Source organism: Pisolithus orientalis (assembly GCF_024613125.1).
Source record: "Pisolithus orientalis strain OTSU chromosome Unknown F5J12scaffold_9, whole genome shotgun sequence".
NCBI classification, from domain to species: domain Eukaryota; kingdom Fungi; phylum Basidiomycota; class Agaricomycetes; order Boletales; family Pisolithaceae; genus Pisolithus; species Pisolithus orientalis.
Window position 1 is genome coordinate 218,716 of NW_026260790.1, and position 14,874 is coordinate 233,589.

At 50.8% G+C, this 14,874-nt stretch overlaps 5 protein-coding genes across 5 annotated transcripts; 2 read left to right on the forward strand and 3 right to left on the reverse strand.

Annotated features, from left to right (window-relative positions):
- On the forward strand, positions 1-636 carry F5J12DRAFT_707394 (translation machinery-associated protein 16; the record flags this gene model as incomplete). Its single annotated transcript, XM_051740583.1, has 3 exons — positions 1-144; positions 193-412; positions 464-636. Coding segments are annotated over 3 exons (537 nt in total), but the record flags the coding sequence as incomplete, so codon positions are not given.
- Positions 637-784: 148 nt separating this feature from the next.
- On the reverse strand, positions 785-3,172 carry F5J12DRAFT_912158 (Pkinase-domain-containing protein; the record flags this gene model as incomplete). Its single annotated transcript, XM_051749058.1, has 1 exon — positions 785-3,172. The coding sequence occupies exon 1, from the start codon at positions 3,125-3,127 to the stop codon at positions 785-787; it is 2,343 nt and encodes a 780-aa protein (XP_051601296.1). The 5' UTR covers positions 3,128-3,172.
- A 27-nt stretch (positions 3,173-3,199) lies between these two features.
- Positions 3,200-7,953, forward strand: F5J12DRAFT_821168 (DNA ligase 4). The gene is made up of 27 exons (XM_051745295.1): positions 3,200-3,465; positions 3,517-3,576; positions 3,636-3,770; positions 3,829-3,959; positions 4,092-4,096; positions 4,141-4,277; positions 4,324-4,499; positions 4,547-4,642; positions 4,692-4,778; positions 5,064-5,193; positions 5,238-5,274; positions 5,329-5,425; positions 5,476-5,640; positions 5,695-5,738; positions 5,787-5,876; positions 5,927-5,981; positions 6,028-6,070; positions 6,121-6,202; positions 6,256-6,316; positions 6,364-6,446; positions 6,502-6,607; positions 6,664-7,027; positions 7,075-7,205; positions 7,256-7,339; positions 7,395-7,529; positions 7,585-7,661; positions 7,727-7,953. Exons 1-27 carry the CDS (start codon positions 3,262-3,264, stop codon positions 7,738-7,740), a joined length of 2,829 nt encoding a protein of 942 aa, XP_051601297.1. The 5' UTR covers positions 3,200-3,261; the 3' UTR covers positions 7,741-7,953.
- A 1,693-nt stretch (positions 7,954-9,646) lies between these two features.
- F5J12DRAFT_781706 (uncharacterized protein) lies at positions 9,647-11,503 on the reverse strand (the record flags this gene model as incomplete). The annotated part of the gene is made up of 10 exons (XM_051742598.1): positions 9,647-9,743; positions 9,799-9,941; positions 9,975-10,076; positions 10,127-10,193; positions 10,511-10,638; positions 10,777-10,818; positions 10,912-10,993; positions 11,016-11,335; positions 11,374-11,397; positions 11,420-11,503. 10 exons carry the CDS (start codon positions 11,501-11,503, stop codon positions 9,647-9,649), a joined length of 1,089 nt encoding a protein of 362 aa, XP_051601298.1.
- On the reverse strand, positions 11,503-14,829 carry F5J12DRAFT_821199 (uncharacterized protein). Its single transcript, XM_051745296.1, has 4 exons — positions 14,029-14,829; positions 13,880-13,955; positions 12,622-13,811; positions 11,503-12,571 (listed from the first exon to the last, which is right to left on the reverse strand). The coding sequence occupies exons 1-4, from the start codon at positions 14,548-14,550 to the stop codon at positions 11,933-11,935; spliced, it is 2,427 nt and encodes an 808-aa protein (XP_051601299.1). The 5' UTR covers positions 14,551-14,829; the 3' UTR covers positions 11,503-11,932.
- Positions 14,830-14,874: the final 45 nt, after the last annotated feature.

The following is a 14,874-nucleotide window of genomic DNA, read 5'->3' on the forward strand; positions in this document are numbered from 1 at the left end:
GCACCATCCAAGTCCACAAAGAAAGCCAAAGTATTCCACCCAGACTCACGGAAGGCAGCTCAGCTAGCTCGTACCCAACTTCGAAAAAATAAGCTGTCCGATGCGAGGTCTGAGAAAAAGAAAAAATTGGCTGCTGAAGGTTCCGTGTCTCCCCCACCGACTCTCCAGAGCTCCCACTCAGTACCTGTTTAGCCGATGTGTGTAGGATTTTTCTACCACGCTTTACCCCCAGAAGGCGTGCTGTCTCTCCAAGAGCTGCACTCCCTAGTTCGCGATGTATGGTTGACACGACACGACCATGAGCTGGAAGAGGAGAGATCTGCCCGGCGCAAGGGCCGCCCAAAAAGCACGAAAGAGGTGAAATTGGAAGAGATCAAGCTTCGTGAATCAGAGGAATACAGGACAGGGTTTGGTATGTAGTCACCCATTACGACGCTGTCTGGACTGTCTAACGAGTGTACAGAAGTGTTAGACCTTACCCACAGTGCTAATGTCGAACTGTTCCGCAAGTGGGACCAAACGGAAGCTGCCTACGTGCAAATGCTGCGATTTATCCGCATCACAAGCACAGACCCTGCCGTCGCAATCCTAGTCCAAGCCAGGGAAGCACCCCTCCCTACGGCAGACGAACCCCAATCCATCCGCCAAAAGGAACGTCACGGACATCGACGATGACTATGGATGAGTCCTTATCATGACATGCACTACGTATACGATCACATACATTGCCAATGTCCGGTGTTTACATGACACGAGGTCTGATAATATATCCCTCTCTACACCATCACAGGTCTTTTCGCTTCCGCTGCCGCCCTCTGCTCTTGCTCGTTCGCAGTCCTGAACACGTCCAATTCCCACACTCTTCGTAATCTATGATAGATCGTCTGGAAACTAGAAGAGGCGCCTTTTTCAGTGGATGAACCGAAGCGCTACCTGGTAGCCAGCTAAAGCTTGAGGCGTGGTCGGCTGGTGCACTTCTACCTTGAAGGCGACGAATTTGACAACAGGGAGGGTACCCCTGGGATCTTCGACTCCAGTCGAATTTGCACTTGAGCACTCCGGCTTCTTCGGCGTGCGTTAAGGTGATTCGGATGCCAAGGCCGACAAGCAATTTGCGACATTCCTCTCGGGTCGTAAACGTATTTTGGACTGACAACAGTTCGTAGCTCGCCGGCTTGAAGCTAAACGCGTTACTCAGCCACCACCCTCCTGACGTGGACGCAAGTGTGGTCGAAGAGTCAGAGGAAGCTGAAGAAAAAAAGGATGTGCGAAGGCTTTTTCTTCGTGACAACATTTTCGGGGATGGTTCGATGATCTTCACGCGCAGAGAAGACCGTCTCGACACGGCGTCATCGCTTTTGTGGGACTTGTGAAAGATCATCGGGAATTTTTTCTTGTCCGACTTCGGGAGTGACCTGCGCTGGAATTCTTTCCCTTGTTGCACACCCTCGTCACCAGGTATGTCACATTTGGAGCATGGGCTGAAGGGTTCACTTCGATCGTTGTGTTCGTGTTTAGCATACCGGCCTTCCGCTGTCGTACATCGGCAAAACTCGTGGGTCACTTGCAGGGGAGGAGCCCTCATACCTGTACGGATTGCCATCGCGTTCAACCGTTCGACAAGTTGATGGAAAAACTCGTGCATCGCGTCGTCGCTCCTCGGAGCCTGCGTTGGTCGAGGTGGTGGGGGCGAATAAAACAGACGTGGCGAGAAAGGCTGGGTCTTATTGCAAAGGAGACACCCAGCTCGGCTGAGCGTTGTGTGTTCTGCACGGGGAGGTGGCACCGATGGCGAGAAGTCTCCCTCCCTCGTGTGGGAAGCGCATTTCGTACAGCGGGGTAGCCCTTCCGATTTTCTTCTCTCCTTTCGTTTATCTCGCGCCTGCGCGAAAAAATCTTCCTCTTGTTCGTCATAATTTTCAAGCCGCCTATATCGGTTCTCGGTGAGAAGGTGATATACGCCCTTTTGCCAATTCGGTTCGTTGTTTCTGAGACTTTCGATGATGTCCCTGTCAGGGGTGCCGTGCCAGAGCGTCCTTAGGTTGGCCAGAATACTCTGATCGATATCGACTTCTCTTGGGACAGGGCGAGCCATGAAATTGAGATCTGGAACGCGTTGGTCGAGAACCTTCCGTTCCTGCGACAGAAAGAACGGATGCTGAAGTATTTCCGCCATGGTGATTCGCTGCTCTGGATCGTTCACAAGCATTCTCGATATAAGGTTCTTTGCCATCGAGTCGATACGTAGTGGCACGTCGTACTTGCCGGACTTGACTTTCTCCAGGAGAGTGGTGAGGTCCTCGTCGTCAAAAGGAAGGTGACCCGCTAGCAGAGCGAACAAGATGACACCGCAGGACCAGATATCTGAAGCACGCCCATCGTATTCTTTCCCCATGATGACCTCTGGGGCGGCGTAGTGTGGGCTTCCGCAGGAAGTTCGTAAGAGGCCGTTGTTTGAGCCGGCCTGCCATGCTGCCATACCGAAGTCTGCAATCTTGATGTTCTTGTCCCGGTCCATAAGTAGATTTTCAGGTTTTAGGATCCCGATGTGCGATGTTGAGACGATGGCAGTAGTCGACTGCGAAGATGATTTGCTTGGAAGTACCCCAGAGCTTCCGCGGTAGACAGGGGCCCTTTGTTGCAGAGGTAATCGAAGAGTTCGCCGCCCTCGACGTACTCCAGAATCAGGTACAAGTCGGAATTGGTTTCCCAGACGTCGTAGAGGCTGCAGGATGTTAGGGTGGTCGATTAACTTCATGATGACGATCTCACGCTCGATATTGAAGAAAGCGTTCCCAGAGCCGGGTCTACTGACAGAGTTCAGAATAGTACTCTTCGATACAATCTTTACTGCTGCTAGCTGGTGCGTCTTCACGTGGCGGGCGATTCGTACTCTGCCTGAGAGCGCTTCAGCGGTTAGCCACCTAGGACGATGACCAGCCATATACCTGAGCTTCCCTTGCCGATGGTCCTGCCGATCTTCCACAAGCCAATCATTTTTGGATCTCCATCGCCGTGGTCCTGCCGCAGCGGTCTTGCGTAGTCGTTGTACATGAGTGAGAAAGAGAGAGAGCGAGAGGAAGAGGAAGAGGAAGAGGAAGAGGAAGAGATGGGCAGCGGCGGGCATATATAGCCCCTGTCATCCGCCGTGCCAAACAGATACAAATACCACGCGCTAAACTAAGATCACGTGCATTGACTATCTCCCAGTCATTCTCGAGTTCAGCCTTCCACGGTCCAATTACTGAACATCCCATTGTAATGCAACCAACTCCAGCGCCATCCGCGCGATCAGGTTCCCCTGTTCCAAGCGGGTTATCCCAGGCAGAAGAGAACATCGGATATGCTGCGCCACCTCAAAATAGAGGGAGTGCCCCTTTCTCAGTCTTAACGGGTCTGTTCGAAAGATTGTCGACTGAGCGTAAGCCGGAACGTCGCAGACGCATGTTAAGCGTCTGGTTCAATGTATGTCTGTCACGCGGAACAGATCAAGCAGACTGATGGAATGTCGTTTAGCGGTGGAGAGAGGAAATTGGCTATGATTTGTACCCTGTTTTGCGTCTTATTCTCCCGCAGGTACGTTGTGGGATATGACGGCTTCCTCCTTTCAGACGGTAAATGTGATCCGCACGTAGAAAGATCGGGAACGCGCCGTCTATGGCTTGAAGGAAAAGAATATTGCCAAGATCTATATCAAGCTTATCCCACTTGGAATGCGAGACCCCGACTCCATCCGGCTTCTCAATTGGAAGAAACCCGCTGGGACTAATGTCCGTTGCTCTTTCCCCCCCTTTTTTCTTTAGGAGAGCTGTCTGATTCTCCGTGCAGCAAGCCGCTGGTGATTTCCCTACGGTTCTTTTCGACGTCGTGAACAAGCGCTCGTCGGTCGTCGAAGGGTCACTTACAATTGATGATCTGAACGGAATTCTTGATGATTTAGCCAATGCCACGGGAAAACAGTACGCGCCACATGCCATGCCCTTCTAGAACTAATCCCCCGGTCAGGGATGCGCAAGCCAAACTCCTGCAGCGTGTCTACAACCAGTACAACGGCTGAAGAGCAGAGATGGATCGTGCGGATTATTTTGAAGGGTTTGTTTCTCTCTCAACAAAAGTGAGAAGGGTGCCAATCTCTCGCAGATATGATCATATCTGTCAAGGAAACGACCGTGTTTTCCGTATTTCATCCCGACGCTGAAGATTTCTTCAACACCTGCTCGGACTTGAAGAAAGTTGCTTGGGAGCTTTCAGATCCCACACGCAGATTAAACCCAGAGGTATGATCATCGACACAATATACTATGATGTCCAACCGCGTCCCAGGATAAATCCATTCAGCTGTTTCGCGCTTTTGCACCGATGCTGTGCAAGCGGCCGACCCGCAATATTGAGGAGTCTGTCAAAGAAATGCAAGGCCGACCCTTTATCATTGAAGAGAAACTGGATGGAGAACGTATGCAACTGCATCGACGTGGAAATGAGTATTTCTACTGTTCGAGGTTGGTCCTTGCTTTTGAACGGACCGATTGGTCTAACGGGTTTTTAGGAAAGGGAAAGACTATACGTATCTCTATGGAAAACACGTGGGGCAGGGTAGCTTAACCCCATATATTGACGCTGCATTTGACGAGCGCATCGACGAGTGCGTATCTATATTTGGAATCGTCGTGAAATTATCACCGTTCATACAGCATTATTCTTGATGGAGAAATGTTAGTATGGGATCCAACCTCGGAACGGCTCCTGCCATTTGGATACCTTGAAAACTGCTGCACTTGGTAGGTTCCGTGACAGACTGTTCTTATCAGATCTCACGTAATGCTAGACAAGTCAAAACAAGGAGTTGAACCCAAGACCCTGCTGTAGGTGATGTTTTTTGGTCTCCTGGCACACTCTTACGGGCGTTTCTTCGTCAGTCAAGGTTTTTGACTTGTTGTACCTTAATGGCATGTCTCTTCACAAGAAGTCACTCAAGTTTCGCAAGCGTAATCTACGTGCATGCATCAAGGAGATTCCCGGGCGCATAGGAGTTCACCACTGAATTCGAGGGCAAGACCGCAAAGGATGTTAGGCAGAGAATGGATGAGATTCATGGCAGCCAGAGGGGAAGGTCTCATCCTGAAGCATCCAGACTCCGAGTACACTCTGAACGGACGTAACAAAGATTGGATCAAGGTCAAACCAGAATACATGGTATGAAAAGATATTCGCTACATCCGGTCTCTGACATGCTGTAGGACAATTTGGGTGAAACTGTTGATGTGCTCGTCGTCGGTACGTATGGTCTCCGAAGCATCATTACTCCGGCATTGTTGATACTTTTTACAGGAGGGAACTACGGTTCCGGAAAGCGTTCCGGTGGTGTCGCCACTCTTTTGTGTGCAGTCCTTGATGATCGCAACATTTCAGATGGTGATGAGCCAAAGTGCGTGGTGTGGCTTACTCCCGACCGTCCCTCGTTCTCATTAGCCGTAGATACAGCACATTCGTTCGCGTTGGATCGGGTCTGTCTTTCGCTGACTATGTTTGGGTACGACAAAAACCTTGGAAAGAATGGGATCCGAAACACCCTCCGGACTTTCTGCAAACAACGAAGCGTGGGCACGAGGATAAGTGTGATCTATACATCGAACCTGCTGAGTACGTCGGGACGCTCTTCCATCGTCTCATCATCACTTGTCTGATACCCCACAGTTCGTTTATACTTGAAGTCAAGGCAGCAGAGATTACGACTTCAGGTGAGAGGTATAGTCACACCTCATCCTCGTGCTTACCTTCTCTTTCAGACGAGTATCACCTTGGAGTCACAATGCGGTTTCCTCGAGCACTCCGCATTCGAGACGATCTTTCCATTGCAGATTGCATGTATGCATCAGGTAAGGCATGTACAGCTCTATTCACCCCACTGGTTCCTGATGTTTTTCAGCTGTCCTGGAGAGCATGCGCGCAGAACGCAAGAGAAAAATGGAGGCCGAAACGAGGTGAGCTTTCCCTGCATTGAGTGAACGCCATCCTCAGTCTACTTAGTGTGGAGGATCGAAGAAAGAAGAGGAGAACTACAGCGAAGAAGGTACTTGCACGACACCCGATCAATGATTCTACGAAGCTAATTCTATGTAGCCGATGGTCGTATCCCATTTTCAAGGACCAGACCTCAAGTCTGTCGACGTTGAATCGAACCTTTTTGAAAACATGAAATTCAGTAAGGAACGCTGACCATTTATTCTGAGTACATATCTGAACTTCCTTACGTAGTGGTCTCTGCGGATCCAAAATCAAGAACGGGTGACGAAGAGCGGAAGGAATTGATGAAGATGTATGATTCTCGTCTTCATGACTAAATCTGCTGCTCATGAGAAGCAGCATACACGCAAACGGGGGGACATGCGTCCAGGTAATAACACCCCAGCAACCTGCAATGGCCGTCTATGGTGGCGCTACTACGCGTGCGTTCTTCAGGTTGTGTCTTGGTTTCCAATCTCACGACATTTCCAACGCTAGCGTATGACATCAAGTTGCTGATGAGAAGGGGGACCGTTGATATCATTCGACCGCGATGGATTTTAGACTGTATAGCCCGCGGGGAGCTTTTGCCACTCAGGAAGAAGTAATCTTTTTATTTGCTCTACCCTCATCCTTCTGATTGATGTTATGTGTGTCTAGGTATTTCTTCCACGCATCAAATGACCGACAATACTCTGCAGAGTATGACCAGCCAGAGAGTGACGAAGATTATGAAATGGTAGACGGTACCCAAGAACAAGATGCAGATCTGAAGGTCCCCGCAATTTCAGAGGGTTCACAAGCGAAACGAAAACCGGTCAAAGATGTAGCACCAGCCTTAGCGGATTGGCTCAGTGTTGATGCTAAACCCGCAACTGAAGAAAGCAGTGAGACAGAGTCTGAGACAGATGCTGACTCCGTCAGCGATGATGTTAAGGGTGGAGATGATGAATGGTCTGCGCTTGAGGCGGGCGACGGGGATATCTTGGACGAGACTTTGGATGAAACGCAGCAACATCCTCAAGTGAGCTATTCTATATCTACGTCGCGAGTGCACTAATCTGGTCACAGGTGCATAAGGCCGAGGAGGCAGATCTCCACGTAGAGGATCGCGATTCCCTACGAAACAATGATGTCAGAGATGCTACCATGGGCGATGATGACGCAAGAGAATACGATCTTACGTTTATCTTCAGACACTTGTGTGTTTAGTCTTGCCTGACACCCTGAGCCGACATAACCGGTTCACTAGGTGCTTTTATCTCGATACTCCTGAAAATGCTCGTAGGCACGGCATGACGGTGAACACGAAGCACGAGAAAGAGATATCGGAGAAGTGAGGGTGTCTCTCATGTACGTACGCTGCAGTGGCTTTAACTTTCCCCCAATAGCTTGAGCAAAGTCTCCCGCGACATCGAAGCCAATGGAGGGAGGATCGTTGATTTGGGTGATCCAAAACTAACCCACGTTGTATTGGACAAACGGGACCTTTCCCGAAGACTTCGTTTGATCCAGGAAACGGCCAAGTAAGAACAATGTTGTTAGTGCGATACCGCTGATTCAGCTGAACTGTACTCGCAGACCAAAACGCCGCCGCTTAGTTGTATCCGAGTATATCACGGTTTGCTTAGAGGAAGAAACCTTGCTTGACGAAGAAGGTGAGGAAATATATGTCTTGTACATGATTTTCCGGTACTTAACGCGATCGGTCCATGCGTCTCAGAATTTGCTCCCTGAGCCTGATAAGCCGATTGTGTTAGTTGACAGCCCTTGATTTTTTTATCATTCCGGGATCCTACCTAATCTGTGTCGGGCACCCGCGGACCACGAGAAGGAAGGATAGGATAGCCGAAGAAAAAACGGGCTGCAACGGTCACAGCCATATGGAATTTGCCGCTAGCTCGTAGCATAGCATGTACAAACTACGTTGCATCCATAATCATTGACATATGCTGTGTAGTGACTCAGCAGAGTAGGTATCTGTTAAAATGATGGACGACATACATTCCGTGTCCATCGCCCCACCACCCCTGTCCCAACCACGCATCATCGCCAAAGCTGCAGCATCAGCGAAGCCTGTGAAGAGTGACATACTGATGTAGTACCACAGGGTGAGGCTACCCCTGAGACTGCCGTCTCGCAAAAGAAGGCGAGGGAGACGGAGCGCAGAGATGACGCGCGCACACCCACAAACCATAATTTCGGCTACGGACGTTTGGGGTTAACAAGGCACCTGAGCCCTCCGCACCTTATTGGGTACCGGCTGCGAGGTATCCCTCGAAGAAGGGATCAGGCTGTCATCAGCCAGTGCCACCTGTCAGCCAGGAAACCACCACATGTGGCAGATAACCTAGCTCGTCATAATTCTTCTGCTAAGGCGTGCATAGTCATACCAATCTCAGAGGTGAGCCAACCCCTCTTCCCTCACCACCCTGTCGCAGGTTCCCACCCTCCTCGGTCAAGCAGCAGAACCGAGGGCGATAACACATCAAGGATCCTCCACCACCTCAGTCAGCCCCTCAAAGACTGCACTGCTACCACATTCACCCTAGTGTGCATATGTCCAGCGCACGTCCTACTTCATAGTCTCGCGTGCCTACCTATCCTGCGTGAATCTGCGTCGCACGTGTGAGCACCTTCAATTGCCTATATATTATGTTACATAACTGCAGTCTGCCGCAACACGAGCCTTAGTGAATTCAAACCCAAATCTACCAGAGTCATGGTATCCGGACTAAGGCCCTGATCAGGGCGTGGTCGATGTCACACCTTGTCACATTCCATCCGCCACCCACATTACCACCATGTCGGACGATGAAATGAACATTGGTGAGGGTAAGCAACCAGTCTGTGTTCGTTCTATTTACGACGGCAATCAACAAATTGTGAGCAGACGAAAAGACAGGGGGTTTCATAGGCCAGGTACGTCGGTTGGGGTGTATACGCATGCATTTCTGACACGTAACACTTTCAGTAACTCAAGGTGAAAATGATGCCGGGGCCACTGGTGGAGAGGCCACCTGTGACCGAGTAGAATGCTCGCACTACACGCTGTGCGTGGTCTTTTTTAGAGTTGGTTAAAATGCTTATGTAAGTCATCCATGCTTTTCAGGGCCGTTGATCGGCGCTGGCGCTGAAATATAGTTCTTTGGTTCTGTGCGACTCACTTGTGAAAAGCTGCGACCCCAGAATTGATTCTCCCCGCGTCATCGTACTCGTACTGCACGAACAGAAGTATTGGATATCTGCTACGCATAGAACATCTGACAAGGTACACAATTCGTCCTGTTGTCCCCTGCCCGGAACGACCGTCCCACCAGTTTACCCTCCCGACTCAACTTCAACATCAACTTCATGGGTATGTCCGGCTTCGTTTCTGTGAGCAGAAATTCGATCGTGGTGGAGATGACACTCGCGGACGTGGCGGGTGTAGCCATGCCTCGTAACTTGGCGTCCACAGCCTTGCCATCCACAGTCCAATTTGACCTTGCGCCCCAGGTTTCTTATATTGTGTGCATCTTTGAAATGGCCAGGCATATCAGCACAATTGATCAACTTCAAACATTGTTTGCCCTTTACATCCGTGTGACGGCAATGGATAAACGGACAATTAGCATACTTGATCTGCGTGTTTCGGGGAAGTTCAGGTCCTCTCGCTCTGCACGGCACAGATGACACATACAAATTGGCCATCCGCTGTGTGGATCTCCGTGATAGTATCGTCTAACGCAAAGGGCGTGCTGCATTGCCACAGAAGTTGGAGAAACCTTCTGAGAAATGACAAATGAAACATACCTGATTGGATCGCTGTGATGATCCAAAGTTGAATCCTTTGTGAAAGGCATCCCGACTGTCATTGGAGCACGTCCTATCGTTGGGAAACTCGAGATTCTGGCACTGCTGTGTCTTTCAAGCAGTTGCCTTGCCGATATACGCGGCTAATGAGACAGACATACAGGCAGCCTATGTACTTCAGGGACCATCTGCTGCTCAGCAGGCGGAAGAGTCGCAATCACGTGATAGGTTTGCGCGTTTATGGCGGGGATGCATTCATTGTGGTGCCGCGGCCAGTCCTAAACAGCATCGGGACACAGTACATAAGTCAAAGTTGCGGCGCACTGACTATCTGGAGATGTTCCTGGGTGCAATACCACGCGCCTTGACAGCGGCTGCACCACATGGACGTGGGTCTGCAGCAAAGCGTGCAGGGATAATTAATGACAAGGGCAGGGTTCATAATGAGACGCGATGCAACGTAGTATGACGAGTTCGAGGACGTGCCCTGGTATTCTGCAGTTCATGGCGTCGCAAACATCTGCTTTAAATACGTTCAGCCAAGGACATTGATTGAGCTGAATTGAGCTAGACTATCTCCGAATACGACCTATGGGAACGGCATTCTGGAGGGCGATATAGGGTCAGGTATATCTTGAGAGCATATAGCGCTTGGACCTTGACTCAGAGGGGCTCCAAGCGTGGTGGCCTGTGGAGTAACGGAAGTTCTTACCTCGCGCATGATGAGAATCGCGGGAGAGGGGTATAATGAATCCAGAAAAAATCACTATGTAGATTCTCGAGGAACGTCGACACCTTAGTTGTGTCCGTGTCAAGTACTTCTGGTTTTGTTTCCTGCCTCTTGTAATGGGTATCTGATGTTTGCTGACCGGTTCAACTATGGCCAATCGCTACTGTCTGTTTTAGGTTTAGTCAGGAACATCAAATTCTGGCTCAGCAACTTCAAAACTTTTTTGTACTCGAACGAACCCAGCGTACCGGAGCATATTTTATGATCCGCATGGGCATGGGAGTGTGTAGCTGCATTACGGCAGTTGCACGCGAATTCATGGTTAGGGCACTTGTTGGCCAATGAGAGGTTTCGCGCAAGTACGGAAGAGCTGTGTCGCTTACTAAGCTCTTTTTCAGAGCGGTGACACTCCGGATGGTGCAGGAGGCCTTCAGGTATGTCTTGTCTGTCCCAGACCTCATGCCTCTGTGACAATACGCTCATTTACCCATTCCTATATTGCGCCGGTGTGTGTGACTTGCCCTTGACAGCATGGGCTTCGAATCGGTGGGTTAGGTCTGGCAACAACTTGACAGCCTTGCACCTCTTGTGCTGCGGTAAGCTTTGGTGCATTGTTCCGATATCATCCGCGGTACTCTGATAAGCCTCATGTGATCTCCAAACGACCATATCCCGGGTCTTGCGATGGCTTTTCCCTTGCGCCCTTTGCATTGATAAACTGATATGCATACTGATTGTCACCTCGTGCGCTCGTCCCTTGTTGTGATGGCGTCGGGCGCCTGGAGGGCCTTTAGTTAATGTGGTAGCCTGGCAGCCTTATAGACTCATCTGGTTACTAGACTAACCTTTAGTTTGGCAACATCGCTGTTCTATAGTTTAAATAAGGCTAACTCGGCAGATTTGATGACACCGTGATGAGAGTGCCTGGTTAAATGTGGCGAACGCCGTGTTCCATGGATTACCAATGCCATACATGTCTGCAACATCTGTCGCAGCAACTCAATAATTATAAAAACGGCAAGTACCCCAAGGTCAGTTGCACGCTTGAGGTTCAAGGGGGGTAGTTACACAGGGCCGGTTCAACAATCACCCGTCTCCCGTCCAAGGTTCACTGGGTTCCACTGAAGGTTTAATTGTACAGGCAACGGAAAGACGATAGATGCTACCTTTGCTAGGACAAAACGACGGAGTGAATGCATAGAGGGTGACGGAGTGAATGTGATACATTGTCTAACGAGAGAAAAAAAAAAGAACACAATAGGCGACCTTCTACATGGGCCAATGCCACCAGAGAGCATATAACAACAGACACACGTACGAGGAAGAGCGTAACGAAGAGAGATCGTGAAGAACGGAGTAATGGAGGTAATCTCGTCGGGTATACGTATTATACGCACCAGGCTACTAAAACCATCTTGGGAATTTTCCAGGGCTGGGTACGCTGGGACTCTCATATAGAAGGCCCCTGCGACCATCAAACAGACCAACTGGGCTATCTTGCGCGCCCTTTGCACCGAGCCTCGCAAACTCCTCGTCAAGCAGTGCAGACGGGTCATGTGGATCAAATATGGAGCGTGATCCTGGCGTACGGAACGGCGACTCCGAAGAGGGGGTTGGCGCGGGGAACACCAGTTTCTTCGGGGTAACTGGGGGAAACAGGGTTGTCAAACCGTCACGGTTACCACGCTTTCGCGATGGTGTACGAATATAATCACTGTCAAACACGGCAGGATTGATTCCGTCGTCTTGGCGAAACACTGGCGGTGGTGGTGGGTCAAGATGTGATTTGTAATGTGCAAGGGAAGCAGAGGGAGACATATGAAGCCCCTTATGAGAGAGCGGAGTGCGCACGGGGGAGAGTTGCGTGGTAACACCTGGACCACGATTTCGGGGGGTACTTGGACAGGGGGGAGGAGTGGATGGACGAGGGTCAGCATTCGACACTGGGGCTGGGGGAGGAGCGGACCGCTTGGCAAGCCTTTTAGATCTCGTGCGGCGGTCAAGAGTGGGGGACTCTGGCATAGGGAGAACGGGAAGGGATTTCTGCAAGAAAAGAAGTGAGTTCACAGCAATTGTGATAAGAAAGTAATTACCTTCAACTGCGTCTTGTTGGTTGTTGTACTCTGCTTCTGCTCTTTATTTGATCGATGTTTGTTAGCAACGGCAGGATCCGGCTCCAGAGGCGGTGTCGATTCTTTATTCACTTCTACAGTGATATCTGGCTGGGAATGGTCTTCCGAAGGTATTGGAGGACTCGAAGAACTGCAATTAGGGATGAGATCAGGCAAGGAGGACGATTGTGGGATGGGAGACGATTGAGGAATATCCGAGCTCCTGACCGTTGGAAGCGATGGAGAGGAAACAGTGCCAGCCATGACACGGACGTAATTGGATGAAGGGGGAAGCGGGGGAAATATGACTTCGGCCGGTAGCTGCGCACAGTTATCATAATACGGCTGATGCTGTGTTGGCATAAGAGCTGGGAAGAGAGGGAGGAATTGAGGAAGGGAGGCAAAGGGTGGGTGGGGATGCGTTTGTGGCGAGGAAGCCGGAGGGACCGCAGGTGAGCTCGAATCGAAGGTTGTCCCGCCCTTCTTTTGTCTTTTGGCTCTCCTAGATGATGCCGAACTCTCAGCATGACGCTTCTTCGGTGGCGCCTTCTTAGCCGCCTCTCTGAGCTCTGCACAAAACTCCTTTCTGAAGTTGCCGTTGGCGAAGCATTCGAGATCACAATCCCAGATCGCCCATTGCGTGCGTCCTAAAGTACGCTCTCGGGTGACCTTGCGGAAACATACTGTAGTGCTGAGAACGTGTCTGATAGAATTCATCCAAGTCGTTTCGTTACGATTGAAATAAGGATAGACGATCGTGATCCAGTCGTAAATTTCTTGCAGTGTTAGACGATGGTCTGGGGTGGAGAGAATTGCCTGGCCGATGAGCGCGGCATAGGAAAGATCGGGTTTCGCGGTTGAATAGGGACCTGGTGGCAGTGTGTAAGGTAGGTTGTCGTATTCATCTTCGTCAGGAAGGGGACCCATTGGCCCGGGGGAAGAAACAAGGTTGATGACCCGCTTCGCAGAAGGGGTAGCAAAGGGCGAGGACTGTGGTGGTGAAGAGGACGGCAAGGGCGATTTGTAATAACTGTTGCGTCGGGGGGTCACAAGATTTACGCCGAACTGTTCAGAAGCAGAGACTTGGACACGATTTGATACGCTTGGAGCGCGTGAACGTGTAGGAGTTGGGGAGAGAGGATCAGGGGAAAGGGTATCCTGCTGGAAGGATACTTGGCACATGGAAGCAGAAAAGAAGAATATGACGGACCTTTTTGGGTCGCAAGGAGGGGGGTTCGACGGGTATCATAGTCTCTATAATATTTTCTATGCTGTGGGGTTATAGGCGGGGCAGGGAGTGCGTCTTGTAGTGGCTCCTGACGGGTCATGAGACAAGCCATCAAAAGCTCGTCCATATTGACAATTCGCGCGATCTGGCATGGCACGCACCTGGGACGCAGAACTAGATGAGGGTCCAGGTTGATCGGCATAGGAGACACGTCGTGAATCGCGTGATTGCATGAACGCGTCGAGACTGAAACCGGCGCTTGCAGGGGGCGGCGAGGGTGCGGAGCGCTCCTTTTCCTTCTTACCTCGTTTCTCGCGTTTTGCCTGGCGGTTCTTGCGTTCCAATATCATCTCCATGCTGTCCATGTGGCGCAGTGGCATGGCGGGCTCAATTGGCTCCGACTTGACGGGCGTGGACGGGGGCGGTGTCTGGGAGACGGTGGACGTGCTGGGACGCGAAAGCGAGCGAGAATGCGAACGCGCCCTCGAACGCGCAACCATGGGTGCGATTGCGTTCTGCATGTCTGGAGACGCAGCACTCAAGGCGTGGAGAGAATTCACGTCCTCTGTGGTGAGAAACTGACGCATCTGGCCGCTGTGTCGCAGTAAATCGTCTCTGGTGAGTCCCATTGACTGCAGCACCTGGGAAATCGGGGAGACAGGTTTCGCGCGAGGGTCTGCCATCGAGCAGGAGATACAAAAATGCGAGGGTACTATGCAGGACAAAATTTACAAGGGTGCTCGCGAGACGATACACAAGCGAGTGAGATCACCGCCCATATTTAGACATGCAGCGGAGTTACAAATCATATCGCCCCCACACGACACCCACCAGAGTCCATACCGTCGTGAATCCAATCGAAAGTTCGGACCTGCTTGAGCCAGACTGTTTCACTCGGGATCGGGACTTGCGATGGGGAGGGGGTGCAGTGATTTATCAGTGCAGAGCTTGTATGAGGGGAGGGTCACATGTCACGCGTCACGCGTCACACTGCTACACTGGTGTCA

What these genes read in the sequence shown, in the direction of transcription:
- F5J12DRAFT_821168 (XM_051745295.1), top strand. Translation starts at nt 3,262, where the DNA reads ATGCAACCAACTCCAGCGCCATCCGCGCGATCAGGTTCCCCTGTTCCA. An exon ending in GAGTATTTCTACTGTTCGAG is followed by an intron (nt 4,500 to 4,546) that starts GTTGGTCCTTGC and finishes ACGGGTTTTTAG; the next exon opens with GAAAGGGAAAGACTATACGT. An exon ending in TTTGACGAGCGCATCGACGA is followed by an intron (nt 4,643 to 4,691) that starts GTGCGTATCTAT and finishes CCGTTCATACAG; the next exon opens with CATTATTCTTGATGGAGAAA.
- F5J12DRAFT_821199 (XM_051745296.1), bottom strand. Translation starts at nt 14,550, where the DNA reads ATGGCAGACCCTCGCGCGAAACCTGTCTCCCCGATTTCCCAGGTGCTG. An exon ending in CATCTAGTTCTGCGTCCCAG is followed by an intron (nt 13,956 to 14,028) that starts GTGCGTGCCATG and finishes ATGACCCGTCAG; the next exon opens with GAGCCACTACAAGACGCACT. An exon ending in CCAACAAGACGCAGTTGAAG is followed by an intron (nt 12,572 to 12,621) that starts GTAATTACTTTC and finishes CTTTTCTTGCAG; the next exon opens with AAATCCCTTCCCGTTCTCCC.